The sequence below is a fragment of the Protomyctophum parallelum genome (assembly GCF_964188405.1).
Source record: "Protomyctophum parallelum genome assembly, chromosome: 13".
NCBI classification, from domain to species: Eukaryota; Metazoa; Chordata; class Actinopteri; order Myctophiformes; family Myctophidae; genus Protomyctophum; species Protomyctophum parallelum.
In genome coordinates this window covers 27,105,881-27,133,032 of record NC_139708.1, presented here as the reverse complement: position 1 = coordinate 27,133,032, position 27,152 = coordinate 27,105,881, and the positions used below count along the sequence as shown (strand labels likewise).

General features: G+C 43.1%; 1 protein-coding gene across 1 annotated transcript; it reads left to right on the top strand.

Annotated features, from left to right (window-relative positions):
• Window positions 1–139: 139 nt before the first annotated feature.
• LOC310868581 (globoside alpha-1,3-N-acetylgalactosaminyltransferase 1-like) lies at window positions 140–24,893 on the top strand (the record flags this gene model as incomplete). The annotated part of the gene is made up of 8 exons (XM_083779036.1): window positions 140–179; window positions 4,271–4,445; window positions 10,622–10,654; window positions 13,257–13,391; window positions 13,597–13,729; window positions 15,532–15,742; window positions 16,046–16,265; window positions 24,444–24,893. The coding sequence occupies 8 exons, from the start codon at window positions 140–142 to the stop codon at window positions 24,583–24,585; spliced, it is 1,089 nt and encodes a 362-aa protein (XP_083635162.1). The 3' UTR covers window positions 24,586–24,893.
• Between the last annotated feature and the right edge of the window lie 2,259 nt (window positions 24,894–27,152).

Sequence of the window (27,152 nt, the reverse complement as noted above, 5' to 3'; positions counted from 1 at the left end):
ACCGACCTCCATTGAATCTAGTTCTAAATCATGACAATTTTCTGAAAAACCATGTTTCTATATCAGTGGTTCTCAAATTTTTTCATGTCAAGGACCCCCAGAATTATCTGTATTTGGCCGACGACCCCCATCTGAAAATATGTTGATCCAGGGATCACCCTCCAGAAGCAAAGAGTTGGGTAAAAACGTTCGCTCTGAAAGAATATATATTCAAAGATTTGAGCCACATTTTCACTATTTTCTGTGCCGCGCTATGAGCTTGTAGTTCTGCTATTTTTCAATAGCTAAAGCATAAAAAACACCAAGGTGTTCCCACCCAGAATGGATTTAGTAAAGTTTACATATTAACCTGACTACACAAAGGGGTTGTGTTATCTAAAGGCTCATAAATGTTATAGGCTATTAACAAACATCGTTACAGAAACGCAGTTACTCATTCAATCACATCATGAACCTTATGGTGTGTTAAAGTCACAGCTTTATTTATTTATGGCGTAGGCTATCGCCTCCACGCGCTGAAAACAACATTGATGTAGCTGTGAGTATACTCTATGACTCTCTACCATCTTATCAACACACACCCATTCAAAGATTTGAGCCATATTTTCACTATTTTTCAAAAATAGCAGAACTACAAGCTACTTATGTACTATGATGTGCTATGACTACATACGATGCAATTATAGTGCTGTCTACATAACATGCTATAAGTCTGTATCAAATGCTATCTACGTCTACAGAAATGCTATCTAAGGGGGTGGGGTAAGTGCTACGGGCCATGATGGATTCTGAAAAGGTGGGTTTTCAGACTACGGCGGAAGATTGGGAGTGATGCTGCAGTTCTGACTGCAATGGGAAGTGCATTCCACAGTTTTGGAGCCAGAAGGGAGAAGAGTTTGGGACGTGTGGAGCGTTGTCCCGGCGTTTTTAGTGAGGGTACTTCCAGCTTCCCTGCGTTGGCTGATCTGAGTGCGCGGGAGGGTTTGTAGGGTTCGATCATACTTGCAAGATATGGGGGAGCCATACCTTTGGTTGCTTTGAATGCCAGCATCAGAGTTTTGTATTCTGTGCGGGCAGCGACCAGGAGCCAGTGGAGGGAGCGGAGCAGGGGGGAGACATGTGAGAATTTTGGCTGGTTGAAGACCAAGCGAGCTGCGGCATTTTGGATCAGCTGGAGAGGCTTAAGTGCACATGCTGGTAGGCCAGTAAGGAGGGAGTTACAGTAGTCGAGTTTTGACAAGACTGTTGTCTGGATTAGGAGCTGGGCTGATTCCTGGGTGAGGAACGGTCTAATTCGTCGTATGTTATAGAGTGTGAACCTACAGGATCGAGTGACAGCTGTGATGTGAGTTTTGAACGAGAGCTGGCTGTCCAGGACAACACCAAGATTCCTGGCTGTTGGGACAGACGTTACCAGGGCGTTGTCTACGGAAATAGTTAGCTCCTGCATAGGGCAGGACTTAGCTGGGTACTTAGTGTACAGTGAGAAAAGGTACAGATCCCTGTGGGACCCCAGTTTGTAGGGTTCGGGGGGATGATAACAGACCTTTCCAGGAAACCTGGTAGGTCCGGTTGGTGAGGTAGGAGGAGAACCACTTTAGTGCCGTTCCACCGATGCCTAGATCCGCTAGGGTGTCTAGGAGCAGCTGGTGGTTCACTGTGTCAAATGCTGCCGATAGGTCTAGGAGGATCAGTACTGCAGAGTGGGAAGCAGCTTGGGCAGCATGTAGTGCATAAATGTCATAAATGTTATAGCCTGTTAACAAACATCATTACAGAAACGCAGTTACTCATTCAATCACATCATGAACCTTATGGTGTGTTAAAGTCACAGCTTTATTTATTTGTGGCGTAGGCCTCCACGCGCTGAAAACAACATTGATGTAGCTGTGAGTATACTCTATGACTCTCTACCATCTTATCAACACACACCCATTCTCTCTCTCTCTCTCTCTCTCTCTCTCTCTCTCAGTTGTTTCCGTGAACCGTGACAGATGAGATTTTTGAGACCATTGTGGTGGATTCGGTTTAGTTATAAACCCAAATGAAACCAAGGTAGACGCGCGTGCACACACACACACACACACACACACACACACACACACACACACACACACACACACACACACACACACACACACACACACACACACACACAGTCTTTTTTAGTATTTTCGTTTGTGGTAGTTTTATATTGTAAACAGCCCTTCCATTTATATTTGTGGTAGTTTTATATATTGTAAACAGCCCTTACATTTATATTTGTGGTAGTTTTATATATTGTAAACATCCCTTCCATTTATATTTGTGGTAGTTTTATATGTACGTTGTAAACATCCCTTCCATTTATATTTGTGGTAGTTTTATATGTACGTTGTAAACATCCCTTCCATTTATATTTAGCATCATCTATTTCCAGATCTTCATTCCATTTATTATATATATTTTGAAGCAGTTCGTCACTATATCGCAGTTCGTTTATATACAGCACCTATAAGTGGTCTTTTTGTTCCTTTCTTTTTAATCATGTCGCATAATTTAGTTGGTATTTTTTCCCCAAGATCCAATTTTTATATTACCCAGTTCTTCAACTGCATTGTTCTGATAGCCAACCAGTGGCGGCTGGTGACTTTTTTTCTAGGGGGGGTCACTATAAAAATATCAAGAAAACATGCACTATAGGTATCATCACATTCAATGGAAGGCTTTTAAAAATAAAGAATAAACATGGCATTGCCAAACATGGCTAATTTCACTGCATTTTCCATGTGGATTGAGGCTGTGTTTTTCTGGCACTTTAAGGCACTTTTGAAAGTGCCTTAAATCATTCAATCCCGTCTTGATCCATATGCTGGATCTGACCCCGCTGTTTGATAGCAAAATAATTATATTTATTATATGAATATCTCATATAATCTCACACCAGGGCTGCATGAATCATTCAGGCCACGGTAGTCAAGTCATACACCCAGCCAGGCCACCCTATCCCTATAGACCGATTCCGTAGCGGGTCTCATGGTCGCAGCCTACGTATTCCCCCGGTTTCCCCGCACCAAGCTTCTACTACAGTGAATTGCCGTGTCATTAGTCAGAAGGTTCATTGTTCCGAAATTACTATCCCTATCTCTAACCCTAACCTAAACCTAACTGCAAGCACGGGAGCAAACCTAAACCTAACCGCAAGCACGGGAGCAGTGCATGTTCGGACTAACGGGACTTCGGATCTATGGGTAGTTCCCATGGAAAAGTGACTGAAGTTAGTCTGCTTCAAACGTTACTCTTTTACCTGCTTTTTACTAACATTACAAAGATGCCCAGAACATCAGGATGAACCTGTGTAGTTTATGGCTGCTCCAACAGCAGTGGCAACATGAAAAAAAAAAAAAAAAAAGGAATGTCAAAATATCTACTGCGGTGGCTGAGACCAGAGCCATTGAGTAATGGTTGAGACAAAGCAGTGAAAGGTCCTGAAAGATACATAACGTCAGTCTTACCCAATATCCAATCTTTCTGTTTTAGGAAGACAAGGCTGCTGTACTTTATACATCATACTAAGCATTCAAGTATGAGGTATAAAGTACAGCAGCCAGGTTCAGTGGGTAGAGTGGCCAGATGGGAACAGCCAGGTTACCGGTTTGATCCCGGGCTCTCCCAGAGAGCCCAATCTATGTAAAGTGTTCACTGTATGTAAAGTGTTTCACTCTCTATGTAAAGTGTTATGTAAATTAGTGTTCACCAGCTGGCTCTCTAGAGTTTCTCTGTGTGTCAGCCACTTGTTACGGAGGGCCTCTGGGTCACTATATTATATTAGGTCCTTTACATGCTGTGTGTCAGTGACCTTTACAGGGCCTCTGGGTCACTATACTTAGGTCCTTTACATGCTATTTTCTTCTTTTCTTTTTATTATGATTATGATTATGATTATGATTATGATTATGATTATTATTATTATTATTCTCTGGAGTCCTGCCTCAAGGCGGACCAGAGGTAGAAAGCTGTGGTTTCCTGATGTCATCGCTATAGGGACACATGCTTCAGTAGGCAGGAACTGGGGATGGCAATGAAGGACCGGGAAGTCTGGCGTAGCATTGTGGAATCCATGAGCTCGACCGCGGTCGAAACATGACGATGATGATGATGATGATTATGAGTGGTTATCGTCTTATTTCTGCCCTGCATGTTTATCTGGTGTTTTACGCTGGATAACGGAGAATGGATTTACAGAATTATGTGTAGCGTCTCAGTCTGGTGTTTATCACATGTGTTTCAGACCCAGTCCAGACCAGTGCAGTCCAGACCAGTGCAGTCCAGTCCAGACCAGTCCAGACCAGTTCAGACCAGCCCAGACCAGTTCAGACCAGTCCAGTCCAGTCCAGTCCAGGACCAAATATGAACGTGTACCACAAACCATGGATCATAACACTGAGCATTGTGTTAATACTGGGGTGAGTACATGAATACTACTACTAATATTACTACTACTAATATTGCTACCACCATTACTTCTGTAGGCTATACGGTGCTGCATTACTACTCGCCTATCGGGCCATGGCTCTTTAGTGGACTGGTAACGTACTGTGCCTGTGGAACGGGAAACCCGGGTTCGCCTCCCGGCCGAGGCTACACTTTTACTACTTGGGACCGTGAAATTTGTTCTCCGCATTTGACCCATCTCTTGGAGCGGTGCCGGTACCCGGCAACTCATTTCAACTCATTGTCTCCACCAGGCCGAAGGCATGGGGAGAGAGTATGTTTTGCACTTTGTGTGTCTCTCCGTCCGTCTGTTACCAGCTAATCTCCGGCACCGTTAACCCGGTCGATGCCAAATTTTGCACACACACTCCCTGGATGCCAACGATGAACCTCTGCCCCAAACGGCCTGTTATAGCACCACCAAGAGGCCGACTTTTGAAAAAATAAATTGTTGATATTACTCCTCCAGATTCTGTCCAAAAATCCTGCAAATCGTTACACAGTATCTCTATAGTCATGTGTTCAAGACGGATCTCTCAGATATTTCATATTCCATCCTAATTGGCTAACATTGGCTTTAAAAGTTTGCAAGATTGGCTTTTCACATTGGCCTATTATAGCGCCACCAGGAGGCCACAACCTGACCTGCCCTGGTGGAGACCTGTCCTATTATAGCGCCACCAGGAGGCCACAACCTGACCTGCCCTGGTGGAGACCTGTCCTATTATAGTGACACTAGGAGACACAACCTGACCTGCCCTGGTGGAGACCTGTCCTATTATAGCGCCACCGGAAGGCCACAACCTGACCTGCCCTGGTGGAGACCTGTCCTATTATAGCGCCACCAGGAGGTCACAACCTGACCTGCCCTGGTGGAGACCTGTCCTATTATAGCGCCACCGGAAGGCCACAACCTGACCTGCCCTGGTGGAGACCTGTCCTATTATAGCGCCACCAGGAGGTCACAACCTGACCTGCCCTGGTGGAGATCTGTCCTATTACTGTTTGAAAGGCCTCTTACCTGTAGCAGAGCTGTCGTTGATCCAGGCGACAACGCCTGCATTCATCGCTCCCTGTTTGAAAGGCCCCTTACCTACCCTTGACAACCTGACTGTAGAAAGTAACAGTACAGTAAAGAACTCGGTAGTAAAGAATTAAATGTTAATTCACACATTAATCATCTTACCAAGATTGCCTTTTTTCACCTTAGAAATATTGCACAAATCAGAGCCTATTTGTCATTGGACGATGCAAAAATGCTAATCCACGCCTTTGTATTTTCTCGGCTTGATTACTGCAATGCACTTTTTTCTGGACTGCCTAAGAAAACAACTGACAGATTACAACTTGTCCAAAATGCAACAGCCAGAGTTTTAACTAGAACTAAGATGAGAGAACATATTACTCCAGTTATATGTTAAATAAGTAAAAAAAAATTACTTGTTTATAAAGCTCTCAATGGTCTCGCACCTTCCTACCTACATGACTGCCTGCCTAAATATGTCCCAAACCGCCCCCTAAGGTCCCACATATGCTGGCCTGCTCGCTTTGCCTAAAAAATGGCAACTAAAAAACACTGGGAAGCAGCTTTTTGTTTCTACTGGCCGACGGCGTGGAACAAACTCCCACTGGACCTTCGACAGGCAGCCTCTGTAGACATTTTTAAAGCACAGCTCAAGACCCACTTCTACACCCTTGCTTTTAATTGATCTTTTATTGTTTGTTGTCTCCAGTCCACCAGGCCGAAGGCATGGGGGGAGAGTATGTTTTGCACTCCGTCCGTCCGTGTGTGTGTCCGTCCGTCCGTCCGTGTGTGTGTGTGTCCGTCCGTGTGTCCGTGAGCAGCTAATCTCGGCCACCGTTAACCCGGTCGAATTTTGCACACACACTCCCTGGATGCCAACGATGAACCTCTGCCCCAAACTTTCCAGAACGGCCTGTTATAGCGCCACCAGGAGGCCGCTTTGTGCAAAACAAGTTTTTGCACAGTACACCTACAGATTTTGTCCAAACATCACGCAAATTGGTACACAGTCTCTCTAGAGCCATTCAACGAAACCGGTCTTTCAGATTTCTCACACTCCATCCTGATTGGTTAAGAGTGGCTTCCAAAGTGCTCAGTTTCAAACAAAATGCTCCAAATCATGAACACATCGCGTGATTTCCGTGAAATTGTGCACCCACATTCCCATTCAACTCAGCCTCAAGGTGGCGCTATAACTGGCCGAAAAGTGTTTTTACCTCTAACTGCACGGATCTGTGGATAACTTTGTATGCCAACTCCCTAGAGGCCAAGGAAAAAACTTTGTCTGGAATTTTTCACATCTGCTCTTTATAGCGCCACCAGGAGGCCGACATATGTAAAACACATTTTCTATTATTACTCCTTCAGATTTTATCAAAATTTCACGCAAATCGGTACACATGATCTCCATAGTCATGTGATCAAGACAGGTTTGTTTGATTTCTCATATTCCATCCTGATTGGCCATGATTGGCTCCTACAGTTTTCAGGAGTAGCAAATCGCCACAACTCCTCAACGCAGCGTCCGATTGCGATGAAACTGTGCACGCATATTCCCACTAGGCGTTCGAAAGGCCCTTAATGCTGTTGACTTGTAGTTATCAACAACAACAACGACAATAAACCTGGTCGTTTTTAATTGTATTGTGTTGTGTTGCAGGATGGGCTACGTTTACTATGTATCTGAACCAAACCGCAGGTATCACACACACACACACACACACACACACACACACACACACACACACACACACACACACACACACACACACACACACACACACACACGCTGATGCGACGCGGGCCGAAACTTTTGATTAATTAATTAATTCATTGTATCAATTGATGAATTAATTGTATTAATTTATTAATTAATTAATTTGATTAATAAATTAAGATTAATTTGAATTATTGCTCTTGTATTGCTATTGGAGACACTGGGGAGACACGGGAGGCACTGGGGGAACACTGGGGAGGCACTGGGGGGATACTGGGGAGGCACTGCATGGGGAGGCACTGGGGAGGCACTGAGGAGACGCTGGGCAGGCACTGAGGAGACGCTGGGGAGGCACTCAGGGGGACACTGGGGAGGCACTGGGCAGGCACTGGGGAGGCACTTGGTGGACACTGGGGTGTTTCTATGGCGACCATGTTGGTTTTATCTTCGGGTTGAGTACAGAGTGAAGTAGAGGGTGTGCTGTGACTGGCCAGTCGCTGTGATTGACAGCCTACACCTAAACCCTAACCTTAACCCAGGGTTCCCCAATAGGTGGCCTGCGGGCCATTTGCGACCCGCGGAGCGCCCCCTTGTGGCCCCTAGAAGATTTTTTACTTTTTATTTTTTGGATGGCTTTACATGGGGGTCAGTAGCCTATGCATGTCAAACTGGGCATCCTTTTCAATTGGGGTCTTGCACTGAAAATTTATTTTCAGGGTCTTGCACTGAAAATTAATTTTCAGGGCAAGACCTCGACCTCGTGCGTGCGGACTCGGCCCCCAGCCTGGTACGCTAGTCAAAATATGGCCCTTGAGGAAAATTATTTGGGGAACCCTCATGCCCTAACCTTAACCTCAGTAAAACTATACCTAAACCTAACCTCAGTAAAAGTAACGCAGTGGCTGGGGGGCGTTTCCAAGAAGCCGAAGATAAAACCATGCAAGCGTTTCTATGTAGTGTAAGGGCCGATTCATACTCCTATTTTATCGCTGTTTCGGCACTGTAGTGCCGAAATGATTTCGGCTCGTCAGAAATTTTCAGTAGCACCGAAGAGCCGACTTTAGGACGGTACCCGCCCCCCCCGAACCTCAAATGACGTCAAATTGTAGGCTCTACAGCGCCGAACCGACTTTTATTCGGCTCTAAAATAGTATGTATAGTAGAGTATGAATCGGCCCTGATGCTAATGCTAATAGCATCTACTGTTTCTCCCTAGCGTACAACAACAACTAGTTGTACAACCAGAGTCCATAGAGCACGACCTGTTACGACTGGTAATCCCTGACCAGTGAGTCATGCTAATGCTAACACTAATGCTCGCTGCTTGTTCGATTGTTCGTTCGTAGCTAATGCAATATCTGCTCATGGAAATCATAATAATACTGATATAAATATGATCTGCTTCATGGAAATCATAATAATAATGATATAAATATTATCTGCTTCATGGAAATCAGCGCATGTTGAAAATGTCGGTGTGCATGTTATTGTTGTTGGGGCGTGTGCTGGCCTAGCGGTCCAGGCGCATGCCACATATAAGCTCTGGCCTGACACAGAAATTGCAGCTTCCTAACTCAGATTTGGGGGAGCTGCAGTTCCAGACTCTATAACATTTGGAGGTTGTGGAATAGTTTTCTGGCTACACAAGATTAATTATTGTTAAGCATGTATTCTTGTTATTACCGGTCGAAGGTGTCCTCCCAGATGATGGGAAAACGAGCGATCACGTGATCACTGTGATGTCACACAGTTATTGTTGCGTCATCAATATCGGTGAAGAAAATAGTGATTATTACTTGCGCAAGCAGAGCGCGCAAGTAATAGTTTCGCCCGGCTCGTTATATGCACCGTCCCAGCCACCCGCCACTTTTGAAACGTATGCACCGTCCCAGCAAATTGTGCCTGATTTGCTGGGACCAGATTACATGGTGTGTATATGTATAACTAGCTCTCAATGATGACGTAAGAAATATGTGGATTAAAGGACCCAATGCCAGAGTGTAATTGGTTTACGATGGTGACGTAATGACGATATGTTTTAGGATTAAAGGTAATGCTCCTGTGCATACATGTATGTAATCTGGCACCACTGCCGTATCAGGCACAATTTGCTGGGACGGTGCATACGCATCAAAAGTGGCGGGACGGCTGGGACGGTGCGTACGGCGCAAAGTAACCACAGTATACCGCTAATCAACTTACAAATTACATATACATAGTATATGTATAACTAGCTCTCAATGATGACGTAAGAAATATGTGGATTAAAGCAGAGCCGGACTAACAATGGAACTAGGTGGAGCTTAAGCGCCAGGGCCCGAAGCTTGCAGGGCCTGGTACGAGACTATAGGTACAGCTGTTGCTTCTTTCGAAAAATATAACGCAACATAAGAACCCCCGCTAGTGTTTTTGGTCTTCTCGTCTGACAGTTTCTGTAGCAGTTTTCGGGAGGGGGGGGGGCAGTCTGTTTGAGGGGGTTCCCGACGGCTGCGCGTCGCTTCCTCCTCGAGGGGAAGCGAGTAAGCGACGCCGTCAGAAGCCCCCTCAATCAGGAAGGCCCCCCTCACTCAGACCGACCAACGTGTGTTGTTGCGACAATAACATACAGCCTATGTAAGAGGAATATAAACAAGACCTTGGCGCAAAACTTCATATTTACCCTGCTCTAATGCAACAAAAGTGTGTTCTTACATCCTCCATTTCACGATTCCAGCACTCGTGAGTAAATTAATTGAATTGCTATTATGAAAGTTTTCAGTGACGTTGCACCCACAGGTTGCATTGTCGTCAATAATTAATCTGTTTTTAAAACGTTCTAATATTAATATAGCATATTGGCATTGTCTGTTGGTGCACTGTGCACACGTTATATGGACCATGTAACAACATGGTCAACAGCACTGTTTGCAAATGTAGCTACATTTGTTGGCCACAAAGACAATTTAGACAAAACATGCTGCTGCCTGCTAATGGAGCTTGTAGATATAGGCTAATTATTTTTCGGGAAAATTGCAGTTAGTTTAGCAGAGACTGAAGTTGGAAAGGCTGTGCCCAGTGCGGCAGTTCCTACTGTCTTGTGTGCCAGCGGGCAGCGCAGGCAGTAGTGGATATGCGCTAAACGCATGCATGTTAATTAATTAATTAATTGGCTGAATCAGTAGGGGCCTTTTGATTTGGTGAAGCGCCAGGGCCTTGAGAGGGGTTAATCCGTCACTGGATTAAAGGATCCAATGCCAGAGTGTAATTGGTTTTCGATGGTGACGTAATGACGATATGTTTTAGTGTTGGGAGGATTAAAGGTAATGCTCCTGTGTATAAATGTATGTAATCTGGCACCACTGACATTTTTATTTTTATTGATCATTGCTGTGATTGTTAACGATGTGTTGTTAATTATCTTCCCCTAGTTTCCGGTCCAAACAACCCAGCATCCTGCACGGGTGAGAAACGTGTGTGTGTGTGTGTGTGTGTGTGTGTGTGTGTGTGTGTGTGTGTGTGTGTGTGTGTGTGTGTGTGTGTGTGTGTGTGTGTGTGTGTGTGTGCACCGCTCTGGGGACTGTTTCACGAAACTTGGATTAGAGATTAAGACACATATCCTGGCTTAATATATCCTGGATCAGCGATTAACCGGTTTCATGAAAGCTGGTTAATCTTGCCAGATTAATTCATCCAGTTAACCTGGATATGTTGAGGCTTGATTCGGTTTTATGAAAGTGATGCTACATTAGTTACCATGGAAACTAATGCTTTGGACCTGCTCCGGACCAGGCTAACAGCCAGGTTTAACCTAATCCTGATGTCTTTACTGTTCATTAAGCAGTCAAACTGATCACAAACCAATGATGTTTTCCAGACTTATTAAATTATTATGGGTTTATGTTGCCTTATTTGTATCGGTCTGCATTAAAGGACTAATTTAAGCACTATATAAAATCAAATAAACAAAATATATAGGCTGCACAACATCATGACAGCTTGTGAGCTTGTAGATCAGCTGCTTTTGGTGAATGTTCCCCAGAATAGGTTTGTTGTCGTGCAAGTGCACGGTTAAGAAGAATTATTATATTATATTATATTATATTATATTATATTATATTATATTATATTATATTATATTATATTATATTATATTATATATATTTTTTGTAAAAGTGAAAACCACTAAATATTACCATTACACATTGTTTTACAACATACCATTGTAACGTTTCACCCACTATCGAACCCATGACCCACAGTTCACCAGTCTGGCCCCTGTCTGGACAACAATCCCCAAAGGTAGCTCCCTCAGAGGAGGGAGTTATGGCCAAATATCACAATGCGACAATATCATTATGCTTACAATAAGAATTCTGTTTTAAGTTAATAGTAGTGGTAAAATGTAAACTATATTTTTGGGGTAGTTAATCATTCAGTCTATCCACTATTGAGAGTATGTTCTCTCTTTAATTACAGCAGCAGTATTTATTTTAGAAGCTTAAGTCCTTGTATCAGTAAGTCTTGAATAGATTAGTAAAGATACTGAGATATACAGAAGGGGGCAGTAATGCAACTATTAAGGATGCAAACTGCCATAATACCCCATGAAGAAGAAGGATTAGTAAATCTATGTTCCACAGAATGGGTCTAGAGACAAAAAGCCAGGCTGTCTATAGACCGATTCCGTAGCGGTTTCATGGTCGCAGCCTACGTATTTCCTGTAGGCGGACTCGACGTAGCTGCGGGGATAAAACCCTCACCAGGCGCACCTCTTCCACTACAGTGAACGGCAGAGTGACTGATGTTAGTTTGCCTCAAACTTTACTCCTTTACCTGCTTTTTTACTAACACTAACATTACAAAGATGCCCAGAACATCGAGATGAACCTGTGTAGTTTATGGCTGCTCCAATAGTAGTGGCAACATAAAAAATAAAATAAAACGGAATGTCTAATATCCACCGCGGTGGCTGAGACCAGAGCCATTGAGTAATGGTTGAGACGAAGCAGGGAAAGATACATATCGCCAGTCTTACCCAATACCAAATCTTTCTGTTTTATGAACACAAGGCTGCTGTATTTTATACCTCATACTAAGCATTTAAAGTATGAGGTATAAAGTACACTGGCGTTATGTATCTTTCACTATCTTTCACTACGTAGGCTGCGACCATGAGACCAGCTACGGAATCGGTCTATTCAGCCAGGCTTGCTGATCCCGGCTCGCCAAATCCGCCAATTCTGAGCCTCGCTTGGCTTTAGTGGAACGGAATAAACCAGGCTGTAAAGACCAGGATTGAAAAAGCCTGGTTTTGGCCTAAATCCTGGATTAGTTAATCCAAGTTTCGTGAAACAGGCCCCTGGTCTATCTATAATGTGTGTCCATCTCAGCCCGTAGCCCCTCCCCTAGCCCGTAGCCCCTCCCCTAGCCTCGACGACCTTACAGGCCTGTGCAAAGGCTCAACTTATGTAACTTAGATAGCATTTAAATGTAGACATAGCACTCTATAGTGTAGACTCATAGTTTAATTATATAGATATTCTATTGTTAGACAGATGTTAGGTTCTTAGGATCCTAGAAGAATATTTATATGTATGTGATGTATCACCATGTGTTGTTCTTGTTGTTCTATGTATGTGATGTATCACCATGTGTTGTTGTTGCTATACTGTAAATTCCTTCCTATAGCCACATATATCCTGTTGTTCTCTCTCCTCCCACAAACCAAGGAAGGACATGTTTTAGTATGATCACCTGTGACTGTGACTGTGTTTGAGAGAGAATAAAGGGGAAAGGTTTTCATTGATTGGGAGGATGGATGATGGAAGGAAGCTGTTGCTATGCTGTAAATTGACCGGAAACATGAAAATAAAGAACGATGCCTGAACTATTGAGATGAGTCCTGTGCCCTGATATCCTTCACTGCCTGAGATCTTGAGAACATTTTATGCTCCTACTGTGTGTGTGTGTGTGTGTGTGTGCGTGCGTGCGTGCGTGCGTGCGTGCGTGCGTGCGTGCGTGCGTGCGTGCGTGTGCGTGTGCGTGTGTGCGTGCGTGCTGTAGACGTAAAGACGTGGTCACGGTGACCCCATGGTTGGCTCCCATCGTCTGGGAAGACACCTTTGACCCTGACCTGTTGGACAGCATTTACGCACCTCTGAACGTCACCATAGCAACCACCGTGTTTGCCGTCGGGAAGTACGTCATTATGACCAAATATGGACGTGACACAGCAGTGATGTCATAATTATTATCAGTTAAAATGTGTTCACTTGTTTTTGTGTGAAGTGAGTGGCGAATAGGGGTGCTCTATTCATCATTACATCATCACATTCTATTCATCATTACATCAGCACATTCTATTCATCATTACGAACCGTCTTTGACCCCTGACCTCTGGCAGGTACATCCGTTTCCTGCCTGACTTCCTGTCCACGGCGGATCAGTTCTTCTTCGTTGGTTTCAGAGTTCATTTTTACGTCTTCACCGACCAGCCTGACGCCATGCCGGAGGTCAAGATGGCCGCCGGGAGAGAGGTAGAATCACCCATTTAGACCCCAGGGCAAATGATAAATGTCTTCTAGATCCTGACAGCTCTCTGAAAAACCTCTTGTTTCTATCACTGGTTGTGTGTCCGTCCTCCTCCGCTCCCTCCATTGGCCGGTGCAGTCCTTGGTTTAGACTAGGGATGCACCGAGAATTCGGCCACCGAAAATATTCGGCCGAAAATGTTTTCGGCCTATTCGGTTTCGGCTCAAATAGGCCGAAAATATATCACCGAATAGTCAAAACACCGGGTCGGTATAAACACAACACGCGATTGTCTTGAACGTAACCAGAGCGCTCCGCATCTATCTCTCTCTCTCTCCCAACTTCAGTCTCCCCCCCCACACACACACACACACACACACACACACAGCGTCAAGTTGCTCTGTGCTGTGGCTGCGATGTGCTCCGCGAAATCTGCGAGCTCATCAACAGGTCCCAAAACATGGTACTGTATTTGTGAGCACCGCCACTGTCTATTCTTTTGTCGTATGACAAAAAATGCTCCCCAATGTCTGAATCTGTGAGTTTGCATGCAGGCTACGACGAACACTAGCAGTAGCTTGCTCGTTAGCTCCTCAAATTTGTTCCACCTGTGTGTAATCTCAGCAGCGCATTGAAGTGGGCACAGGCAGGGCAAAAGCAGAAGCAGAACGTCCGTGAACGTTTTGCTTAACAATGATCAGTTGTTCAGTGCTGTTTAACTTTGGCAATATGTGATACTAGAGCCTAGAGAACATGCTAATATGGCTGCTAAATAAGAACGTTTTCCCCTATCAGCTAGCATGCTATTGTGTGTGTGTGTGTGTGTGTGTGTGTGTGTGTGTGTGTGTGTGTGTGTGTGTGTGTGTGTGTGTGTGTGTGTGTGTGTGTGCGTGCGTGTGCGTGCGTGCCCACACACTGTGTAGGACAGTGGTTCTCATAGTGGGAGTTCCAGCTAAATTATAGATAGTTAGGAAGTAAACCAAGTGGGGCCGGTCTGTAACAGAGTGCAAAAATGGAACCAAATACACTCTCAAAATTTACATTGATTTTTACAATAGAAATAAAAATAAATTGGGGTCCCAGAGATAGAAATGGGAAGAAAGACAGTCAGCTATACACAGTCAACATTACAGATTACAGTATCATTACAAGTACAAGGAATGGCAATGAAATCAAATTGTATTAAAAAGGGGGTAAAATAATAATTTTGAAGGAGTATTAATTTTTATTGTCTTTATTGTTGGTTACAACATGCCTACAATAACTTGAAGCATTTTTTTTAAAGGTAATTGCAAAAAAGGTGCCATAATCCGATTAATCGTTTAAATAATCGCCTGATGAATCGATTATGAAAATCCATAATCATGTCTTTTGCCATAATCAGGTAGCTTTACAACAAAGCTGTATTCGGCTATTCGGTATTCGGTTTTCGGCCAACTGTTTCCTATATTCGGTATTCGGTTTCAGCCAAGAATTTCCCTTTCGGTGCATCCCTAGTTTAGACTAGTCATTGGTTAGACCAGTCATTAGTCCTACAACTACAACCTATCTCAAACCCTCACCCTAACCTCCCACGGGGCAGCACACCTAAACCTAACATCCCACGGGGCAGCACACCTAAACCTAACCTTAACCCTCACCCTAAACCTAACCTCTCACGGGGCAGCACACCTAAACCTAACATCCCACGGGGCAGCACACCTAAACCTAACCTTAACCCTCACCCTAAACCTAACCTCCCACGGGGCAGCACACCTAAATGTGTGTGTGTGTGTGTGTGTGCGTGTGCGCTCACTCGCTCCCCCAGGTGTTTGTTCGGCCCATCCCATCCTCCAAGAGGTGGCAGCAGATTTCGGCCCATAGGATGAAACTGATCCAGACGCTGATCGAGTCTCAGCTCCATAACCGTGGCGACCCTCAGCACGCAGACTACATCTTCTGTCTGGACGTCGACTCCAAGTTCCACGCTCGCTGGGGCACCGAGTCCCTGGGGTCACTGGTGTCCGTGATACACCCTGGTATGAGGATATGTTACCTTATGTGTTACACCCTTGTTAGTGTCTATGTTTATCTGAGTCCCTGGGGTCACTGGTGTCCGTGATACACCCTGGTAATGTTATCTGTTACTGTAGGTGTTGTACAGAGTCTGGTGTCTGTGTTTATCTGTTACTATAGTCTGGACTGTGTGTGCGGCGAAAGTAATTAGGAAAGCATTAGGAAATGCAGCGCTCTCGTCGGGACTGTGTCTGTCTGTCTGTCTGTCTGTCTGTCTTTCTGTTCCGTCTGTAACCTGTCAGTCTGTAACCTGTCTGTCTCTCTAGGCTACTACACCAATGACCGGTATGTCTTCCCGTACGAGCGCAGACAGACCTCCCTGGCCTGTCTGTCTGAAGAGCAGGGAGACTTCTACTACTGCGGGGGGGCGTTCGGGGGGGAGCTGACAGCTGTCAATCATCTGGTGACGACCTGCAGTGACAACTTTGACCTGGACGCAACGAGGGGGGTGGAGGCGGCGTGGCAGGAGGAGAGCCATCTAAACAGGTAGGTTTATAGACGGGGCTGCACATAAGCGGTGCGCCAGTGCGCATGCATCGTCAAAATTCATTATGCGCTGTCAATCAAGTGCCGGGAAGCGCTTCTGCGTACCAACAGCCGGGGCCGCCCAGAATGATTATTATGGCTGCTCATATTATCCTTAGGAAGTATTAAGAAGTTTGTATTAGAATATGCATATAGGGCTGGAATACACATGGACCTATAGCTGCAATTTGCAACTCTAGATTTCTTTGTATAATGGGATGAATCTAGAGTTGCAATACTCTCCATTGACTCCCCAGTCCCCACTTATCCAATAAATACAGTGCGTGCGTGCAGTTTCATACGTCCTGTCTCACTTCCCCTGTTTTCACACACGAGGAAGTGGAATACGGCGTGTGTGCACCCACGCACGCAGGCACGCACACGTGTGCACACATACGCCGTGTGTGCGCACACACACACACACACACACACACACACACACACACACACACTCTGTGTGCATGTGTGCGTTGTATTGGTATGTGAGACCAGATAGCATTCACAAGTTACAACATGTCATTTGTATCAGACGCTCTTAATCCAGAGTGATTTACAGTAAGCAAGAACAACACATGTTGATACATCACATGCTGTACATAGTCATGTTTTAGTGTTTAGTCTAGTTTTAGTCGACTAAATGTCATGAGATTTTAGTCGACTAAATCTACAGGTGATTTAGTTGACTAAAATGTATTTTGGCGGGCCTTGATGTTGTCGTAATGACTGATTTTACACTTTGCTGAAAATAGCAGATATATTAGCCCACAACGTTGTGAGCTTGTAGATCTGCTATTTTCAGCATGCAACCCAGTGTAAAATGACCCTGGATCTCTTGTCGACTGGTCCCTTCCTAACATTTTACTCTAGTTTTTAGCTGTTGACGAAATTGTCAATATAATTCTGGGTGCCTGCCATGCAATGGCAGGTTGAAATCAGGTTGAAATCCGCAGGTTGAAACAGGTTGAAATCCGCAACACATACTTAACTAGAAACAAAATTTCAAGATTTTTTTCTGGGTGCCTGAAGCTCGCCAAGTCTGTGCAGCATTTGAGCCACGGACCACCATTTGATGACATTTAGCCTCTCAGAAGGGTCCATTTGGTTACATGTGAGCCAGGTCTCCCCATTGACTTTCAATGGGGTATTTTGTCTTAGTTTATTGCGCATTACGTTGCCACCAACATTCTAATGGTAACATGCTAACATGCTAATACTAACATGCTAACATGCTAACATTTTAATGCCAACATGCTAATGCTAACATGCTAATTCTAACATGCTAACATGCTTATGCTAACATGCTAATGCTAACATGATATCATGTTTAAATGCTAACATGCTGCTAACATGCTAATGCTAACATGCTAATGCTATCATGCTAACATGCTAATGCTAACATGCTAATGCTAACATGCTAACGCTATCATGCTAACATGCTAATGCTAACTTGCTAACATGCTAATATGCTAACATGCTAATTCTAACATGCTAACATGCTTATGCTAACATGATAATGCTAACATGCTAATGCTAACATGATATAATGTTTAAATGCTAACATGCTGCTAACATGCTAACATGCTAATGCTAACATGCTAACATGCTAACATGCTAACATGCTAATGCTAACATGCTAATGCTGACATGCTAATGCTAACATGCTAACATGCTAATGCTATCATGCTAACATGCTAATGCTAACATGCTAACATGCTAACATGCTAATGCTAACATGCTAATGCTAACATGCTAACATGCTAATGCTAACATGCTAATAATGCTATCATGATAACATGCTAACATTCTAATGCTAACATGCTAATGCTTTTGTTTTCGCTGTGAGTGACCCGAGACATTGAGGTACTCCGTGGGCGATTGTGGTATTGGTACGATAAAAAAACGTGGTTATAAGAGCGAGTTAAGAAATTGTGTTTGTGATGAAAAAATTGCTGACTCATTCAGGCAGTTACCATGGAGTTCTATGACACATTATGATGGTACACCTGTCACTTTCAGGGCTGTAGTTCACGTACCGTATGAATCTGGGCTGTTGTTGTGACATTGGGTGAAAGAGGGCGAGTGTGGCTACAAAATTACCGAAACCCATGCGTGTAAAGTTAATATTTTGGCCGTGAGGACGATTTGTTCGGAGAATTTCGCTACAGTCTTCACATTGGCTTCTCACTCTGACCCTATCTCTCTCTGGGCGTGCAACACTCTGCGTAGAGATTTTTGCTCAGACCACACACACTTTGAACTGCGATAGCGGGCAAACCGTGCAACGTATTCGAAACCGTGCGGCCGGCCATAGACGTCAAAGTTTCGTGTCTTTCAGGATTTCAACCTGTGTTTCTGCCATTGCATGGCAGGCACCCAGAATAATAATAATCGTCAAGACACGAAACTTTGACGTCTATGGCCGGCCGCACGGTTTACCAAAGCCCCACAATATATAAATCGAAACGTGCGGCTCGGCCGGGAATGGTGTGCTTGTGCTTTCTGTCGCACGCCCAGAGAGAGACCGGCTCAGAGTGAGAAGCCACTGTGAAGACTGTACCGAAATTATCCGAACAAATCGTCCTCACGGCCAAAATATTAACTTTACACGCATGGGTTTCGATAATTTTGTAGCCACACTCGTCCTCTCTCACCCAATGTCACAACCACAGCCCAGATACACACGGTATGTAAACTACAGCCCTGAAAGCGACAGGTGTGACATAATGTGTCATAAAACTCCATGTTAACTGCCTGAATGAGTCAGCAATTTTTTCATCACAAACACAATTTCTTAACTCGCTCTTATAACCACGTTTTTTTATCGTACCAATACCACGATCGCACACGGCGTACCTTAATGTCTCGGGTCACTCACGGCGAAAACAAAAATCGCATTCGTCATTACTTTTTGTGATAGAGCAATTTGTTCGGACATACGTTCTCTCACTGAGTCAGTGTGCTTTTAACTTTCAATAGTGTTTGCATTCGCATAGACTAGCCCTAGCCCAAGTGAAATTGATACTTTGTTAATGATTCAAGGTCAAGTTGACCACCTCTCAAACACGCGCACACACGAACGCACATGCACGCACATGCACACATGTGCACACACACACACACACACACACACACACACATTGACAGTCAATGGAGAAAATCGGGGAAACACGTAACTCTGTCATTTCTCGACCGTTTCAGAAGCAGGGCGGCTCGCCGGAACCGGGCCGCCCCCCTGAACGAAACCAAATGGACCCTTACAGCTCAGACATCTTAGCATTAGCATGTTAGCATGTTAGCATGTTAGCATTAGCATGTTAGCATGATAGCATTAGCATGTTAGCATTGTCATGTTAGCATGATAGCATTAGCATGTTAGCATTAGCATGTTAGCATTTTAGCATGATATCATGTTAGCATTAGCATGTTAGCATTAGCATGTTAGCATTAAAATGTAAGCATGCTAGAATGTTAGCATGTTAGTATTAGCATGTTAGCATGTTAGCATTAGCATGTTAGCATGATAGCATTAGCATGTTAGCATTAGCATGTTAGCATGTTAGCATGATAGCATTAGCATGTTAGCATTAGCATGTTAGCATGTTATCATTAGCATGATAGCATGATATCATTAGCATTAGCATGTTAGCATGTTAGAATGTTGGTGGCAAACGTAATGCGCAATAAACTAAGACAAAATACCTCATTGAAAGTCAATGGGGAGACCTGGCTCACATGTAACCAAATGGACCCTTCTGAGAGGCTAAATGTCATCAAATGGTGGTCCGTGGCTCAAATGCTGCACAGACTTGGCGAGCTTCAGGCACCCAGAAAAAAATCTTGAAATTTTGTTTCTAGTTAGTCTTAGTTTTAGTCGTCATAGCTTAGTTTTAATTTAGCTTCCATTTAGTTTTCGTCAGTGAAAAAAGGTAGTCGACAAAAACAACACTGTGTAAAACGTCACATACAGAGATTAGTGAGGACGGAGGAAGGACATTCTACCTGTCTGTCTGTAACCTGTCTGTCTGTCTCTAGACGTCACATACAGAGATTAGTGAGGACGGAGGAAGGACGTTCTACCTGTCTGTCTGTAACCTGTCTGTCTGTCTCTAAACGTCACATACAGAGATTAGTGAGGACGGAGGAAGGACGTTCTACCTGTCTGTCTGTAACCTGTCTGTCTGTCTGTCTCTAAACGTCACATACAGAGATTAGTGAGGACGGAGGAAGGACGTTCTACCTGTCTGTCTGTAACCTGTCTGTCTCTAAACGTCACATACAGAGATTAGTGAGGACGGAGGAAGGACGTTCTACCTGTCTGTCTGTAACCTGTCTGTCTGTCTGTCTGTCTGTCTCTAAACGTCACATACAGAGATTACTTTAGTGAGATTAGTGAGGTCAAAATTGTCAATATAATTTAGTCTTAGTTTTAGTCGTCATAGCTTAGTTTTAATTTAGCTTCCATTTAGTTTTCGTCAGTGAAAAAAGGTAGTCGACAAAAACAACACTGTGTAAAACGTTACATACAGAGATTAGAGAGGACGGAGGAAGGACATTCTACCTGTCTGTCTGTAACCTGTCTGTCTGTAACCTGTCTGTCTGTCTCTAAGTGTCACATACAGAGATTAGTGAGGACGGAGGAAGGACGTTCTACCTGTCTGTCTGTAACCTGTCTGTCTCTAAACGTCACATACAAAGATTAGTGAGGACGGAGGAAGGACGTTCTACCTGTCTGTCTGTAACCTGTCTGTCTGTCTCTAAACGTCACATACATACAGAGATTAGTGAGGACGGAGGAAGGACGTTCTACCTGTCTGTCTGTAACCTGTCTGTCTGTCTGTCTCTAAGCGTCGCATACAGAGATTAGTGAGGACGGAGGAAGGACGTTCTACCTGTCTGTCTGTAACCTGTCTGTCTGTAACCTGTCTGTCTCTAAGCGTCACATACAGAGATTAGTGAGGACGGAGGAAGGACGTTCTACCTGTCTGTCTGTAACCTGTCTGTCTGTCTGTCTCTAAACGTCACATACAGAGATTAGTGAGGACGGAGGAAAGACGCTCTACCTGATGTAACCTGTCTGTCTGTAACCTGTCTGTCTGTCTGTCTCTAAACGTCACATACATACAGAGATTAGTGAGGACGGAGGAAGGACGTTCTACCTGTCTGTCTGTAACCTGTCTGTCTGTCTGTCTCTAAGCGTCACATACAGAGATTAGTGAGGACGGAGGAAGGACGTTCTACCTGTCTGTCTGTAACCTGTCTGTCTGTCTCTAAACGTCACATACAGAGATTAGTGAGGACGGAGGAAAGACGCTCTACCTGATGTAACCTGTCTGTCTGTAACCTGTCTGTCTGTCTGTCTCTAAACGTCACATACAGAGATTAGTGAGGACGGAGGAAGGACTAGTTTATCAGGTAATAAACTAGTTCTGTCAACAATGAGAACAGATCAGAGTCCACGCAGAGGACGAGTGATTAGTGACATGACAGAAAGGAATGCACTGGTTACAATATATCTTATTCTTTACCTTATTACAAAACACACACTTCAGCCCTATACTGTATATTCAATTCAATTCAATTCAATTCAATTCAATTCAATTCAATTCAATTCAATTCAATTCAATCCAAGTGCTTTATTGGCGCGAGGAAGCGTACGTTTACATTGCCATAGCAAAAGTGGAACAAGGCAATCAATATAAAACAATGTGTGTACAAATAAATATTGGATATAAATAGGAATTAAATAAAGTTCTAAACATCAACACTCTGGGTAAAATACTATCTGATTAAACTATGAAAAGATTGTGCATTTTCTGCCAGAGATTTTTACACATCCATATAGGAGACGTTAGCTTGTATAGACTTTAATTTGACAGCAGTATTCCTAACCCTATATATTATTATTAGTATTATTATTAGTATTATTAGTATTATTAGTATTTATTATTATGCTTTATGAAAATAGCAGATCTTTACTTCATTCATTTTTGTCCTTTTGACATGTGAGTGATTGTCTGGCCAACAGCTCCCTCCTGAGGCCTGAAAACGCGACTACGTTGCATTCTTTGGACCAGGGAGGGTTGTGTGAATGTAGCCTGGCTAATAAGGCAGACCGAATCAGCCGTTGGAAGAAAAAAATGTTTTAGACTCTTCACATACTAGAGGCTGAGCATGTTTGAAATAATAATAATAATATAATGTAAATATATGAAATAAATGCTTAAACATGTTGCTAGGTGTAATTTTAGAGTCCATAGAAGTGAACCTTTTAAGCCTGTTTCAAGCCTGTTTCTCTGCAAGACATTACTATTATTCTATAAGCCATATCTCCAAAACTGGTGGGTCAAACTGAACAACCAATATGTCAATTTGAAGCTATGATTCCCTGATTTCACATGACATGGGAATGAAAATTCAAAAAAATCCAATGGCAGTCTCTCAGTCAAATTTAGTCACATAATACATTCATGAATCCACTTGCTGACCGGCTGATAGTATTGGGCATTTTCTTTTATAGGAGTTCCTATGTGACGTGTCAAACTAGGGGGTTTTCATGATTCTGAAATCATTCCAAGCATTAGTTTTGCACAAAATACACTCCTTGGGCTAAAAGCAGCCATTAGCCACTTGCCCAAATGTGCCCAAATGCGCCGATCTCATCACATTTGTCATGACGTCAACAGCCAGAGTGCCAATACTTCATTATTATCTTCTTCTTCTTCTTCTTCTTCTTCTTCTTCTTCTTCTTCTTCTTCTTCTTCTTCTTCTTCTTCTTCTTCTTCTTCTTCTTCTTCTTCTTCTTCTTCTTCTTCTTCTTCTTCTTCTTCTTCTTCTTCTTCTTCTTCTTCTTCTTCTTCTTCTTCTGCCAAAAATAGCTGTTCTAGCTGAATCGTGCAGTCGGTTTTCGTGAAATGCGGGAATCTGAGGGCCAGGCCAAACGGTGACTATGCGAAGCCCATGTCAATTGGCCAAAGGGTGGCGCTATAGCACTCAATTGAAAATGCAAACTTTGAACGTGCATATCTCATGAACCGTTTGACCATTGGTAATGACACATTGATACCCATATGTGTCTCCTCATGCCAAACAACTTTTGTGTTCTGACTTTTGACCTCTGACCTTTAGATCACCTGCCATTTTGAATTATATGAAAAACATTTAAAATGTATCACCTCCCAGGATCTTTGATCAAAATGCACGAAAACTTCTACACATGAACTTTGGACCTATACGGACAAAAACATCGTAGTACATTTTATTTAAGTGAAAAAATGACAGTTTTTATGAGCCAATGAAAATGCCCCTCATACATACAACAGCGTCATATGCTTATGCGACTTTACAATATGGTAGAGGGTCATGCCAAATAGGCCTGTAACCAGTCTTACTCCAATTGGCCAAAGGGGGGCGCTATAGCAATCTTTTGAAAATGAAACCTTTGAACATTCATAACTCATGCTTTGTTTGGCCAAAATTCATGGCACTTGTTTTCACATTTGTCACTTTGACAAGTAAGCTCCGCCCTCAGATGTTCCGCCATTTTGAGCAGTTTGAAAAATGCTTATACCTGATTTTCTGCCTGTTTTTTTTTAGCAATTTGCGTGAAACATTCTACACACAATGTATGGACCATTATCTGAAATTCCAGTTGAAGAGAACTTTGTACGTGAAAACATGTCATGAACAGTGACTTACACACTGTAATAATGGATAATGACATGCCCAAAACGAGGGTACACATTGATTGTTATCAAACTTATCACTGATTGTCTCTGTGTAGCTCAGTCAGTAGAGCTCTCGCCTTCAGAATCTGGGTAACGACAACTCAGCCTGTGATTCTTATTTGTGCATATTGTTCTTATTGCGTATTGTCTTCTTTCTTGGTCCCGCCTTGTCGCTGCTTGCAGCTATATGTATTATATTATTATTAGGATGCAGCAGGTTAAGACAATATGAATCCAACGTTTCCGCTGTTAAACCTTCATCAGAGAAATCTGTATACACCAGAAAGATAGCCTAATATCAATAAATAATCTCTCTCTATCTCTCTCTCTCTCTCTCTCTCTCTCTCTCTCTCTCTCTCTCTCTCTCTCTCTCTCTCTCTCTCTCTGTGTGTGTGTGTCTATGTCTCTCTCCCAGGTACATGTGGTTCCATAAACCCAGTAAGGTCCTCAGTCCAGAGTATTTGTGGCAGGACTTCAAAGGCAGAACGTCTGAAATGAGGATTGTGCGTTTCTCTGGAGTCATCAAGAACTACAACGAGATTCGGCCCAACGCGTAAGAACTGGAGCGGATCACAGCCTAACCCTAACCCCTGGACCAGACCCATGCTGGACTGGACTGACTCAACGCAACACCTGGAGCGGATCTAAACCCCGGACCAGGACCGCACTGGATTGGATTGAATCAACGTAACACCTGGAGCGGATCTAGCCCCCGGACCAGGACCGTACTGGACTGACCAAACGTAACACCTGGAGCGGATCTAGCCCCCGGACCAGGACCGTACTGGACTGACCCAACATAACACCTGGAGCAGATCTAGCCTCCGGACCAGGACCATGAACTATACGGAGATACGATCACATATTTTTTATATATTTTATACCTGGCCTGGCTTGGACAGGACCCGGATTGGACTTGGACCTTTTTCAATAAAACAAGAGTTACATTTTTATATAATTATTGACTGGTAAAAGTTTCCTCCCTGAATTTCTCAGTCCATAGAACGTACGTTTCAAACGATGCACAAGTCAATACAAATTAAAACCTGTCTGAACTGAGTGGTACTGTACTGTACTGTACTGTACTGTACTGTACTGTACTGTACTGTACTGTACTGTACTGTACTGTACTGTACTGTACTGTACTGTACTGTACTGTACTGTACTGTACTGTACTGTACCAGTGATGTAAATAGGTTTTCAATATGAGTCCCGGGATGCAGGGATGGTCTTTTAGATGAGTCCCAGGCACATTTTATGAGTCCCACTTCAACAACGTTAGGAGTCATATTATTTTTGCCATTTCTACAAATTGCTGCATTAAACTCCCATTCCATTTTATATGGTTATAATGTGGTTATATTATTCAAAACAGAAGAAGAAATGATTATTATAACTAAAGCTAGCAAAATAAACTAGAATAAAAACAGTACAGTAGGAGTAGTGCATCCCGTGGATGCATATTTTAATCTGTGCTGTGCTGCGATGTACGCTGTGCTGCGCTGTATGCTGTGCTGCGCTGTACGCTGCACTGTATTGCGCTGTACGCTGCGCTGTATCTTTTATTATTTTTATTTAACCTTTATTTAACCAGTAAAAACCACATTGAGACTGAAGTCTCTTTTACGTGTGAACTGGCCAAGACAAGAGGCAAAATAAGTGACACAGCTCTGCCAGTAACAAAAAATACACAACAAAAAAACAGGAAATACATGCAATGCTCATAAATACAGTACCCACTACCGAAGAAGCTCAAAGGGAGATCAAAGCATATGTGGAGAATCCTCCATCACACTGAGGATTACTAGTATACAGTATTATACACAGTGTTCTGACTGCTTTACAGTAGTGATCGTATAGTGGATTTTATACAGTTACATGAATGAAACAACTCTGTCTTCTTCATGTAAAATACATGTATCTTTCAGCTTATTTATCAAATCACATGAATATATTATTAAATCAACACTCATAACATACATGAAATTACAACACTCATAATATGTCTACAGTGGACTTTAATGAAACAAACACTTTGCAGATTGAAAGAGGATAATTCAAGCTTTCCGTACAACTGCAAGTGTGACGTTGTTTAATACAATGAAATGGTTTCATCTCGTTTTCAATATTTCATTTAAAGGAGAATTCCATGCTAGAATGCTTTCTTATCTTTCTTACCTTTCTTTGTAGTTGTTACGTCCCCACCAAAGAGGTCCAGGTGTTTTTTTGTGCACCATAAGCCCTCAATGAATTGCATTGCATTGCATGGGAATTGAATGGGGCTATAGGGTGTTATGCTAGTTCGCTTATTTCCATCGAAAGAAGTAGTAAAGTGTGCCGCTTGGGATATTATTTACATTATGAAGAGTGGATATATACAAAGAAATTATAATTTTGAGCAATGGAAATAAGCGAATTAGCACAACACCCCATAGCCCCATTCAATTCCCATTCAATTCAATGCAATTCATTTAGGGCTTATGGTAGGGGAAATAGCCAATAAGGAGCTTTTGCACAAAATAACACCTGGACCTCTTTGGTGGGGACGTAACAACTACAAAGAAAGGTAAGAAAGCCTTTTAGTATGGAATTCTCCTTTAACTGTCAGTGGACAATGGAATTATTGACGACTTCCAATTTTGTCCACATGAGGGAGACAAAGGCCGTTGAACAAAAGTCATACTTCACATAAAAAATAACAAGCAGCGGAATGGCGAAAAACAAAAAAGCAGGTCAATACAAGACAAAATATACACAAATTAGCAAATAAAAATAGCAATACAAAAATAAAAAATGGTAAGGAAAATTGTATCAGAACATTTATCACACTGTGTTAGTTCAGTAGTGGACTTAGAGATCTGCTGTGTTTTATCACGCTGTGTTAGTTCAGTGGATTTAGAGATCTGGTGTGTTTTATCACGCTGTTTTAGTTCAGTGATTTATAGATCTGCTGTGTTTTATCACACTGTGTTAGATCAGTGGACTTATAGATCTGCGGTGTTTTATCACACTGTGTTAGATCAGTGGACTTATAGATCTGCTGTGTTTTATCACACTGTGTTAGATCAGTGGACTTATAGATCTGCTGTGTTTTCATCATCATCCTTCGAGTGCCCTCGAGATC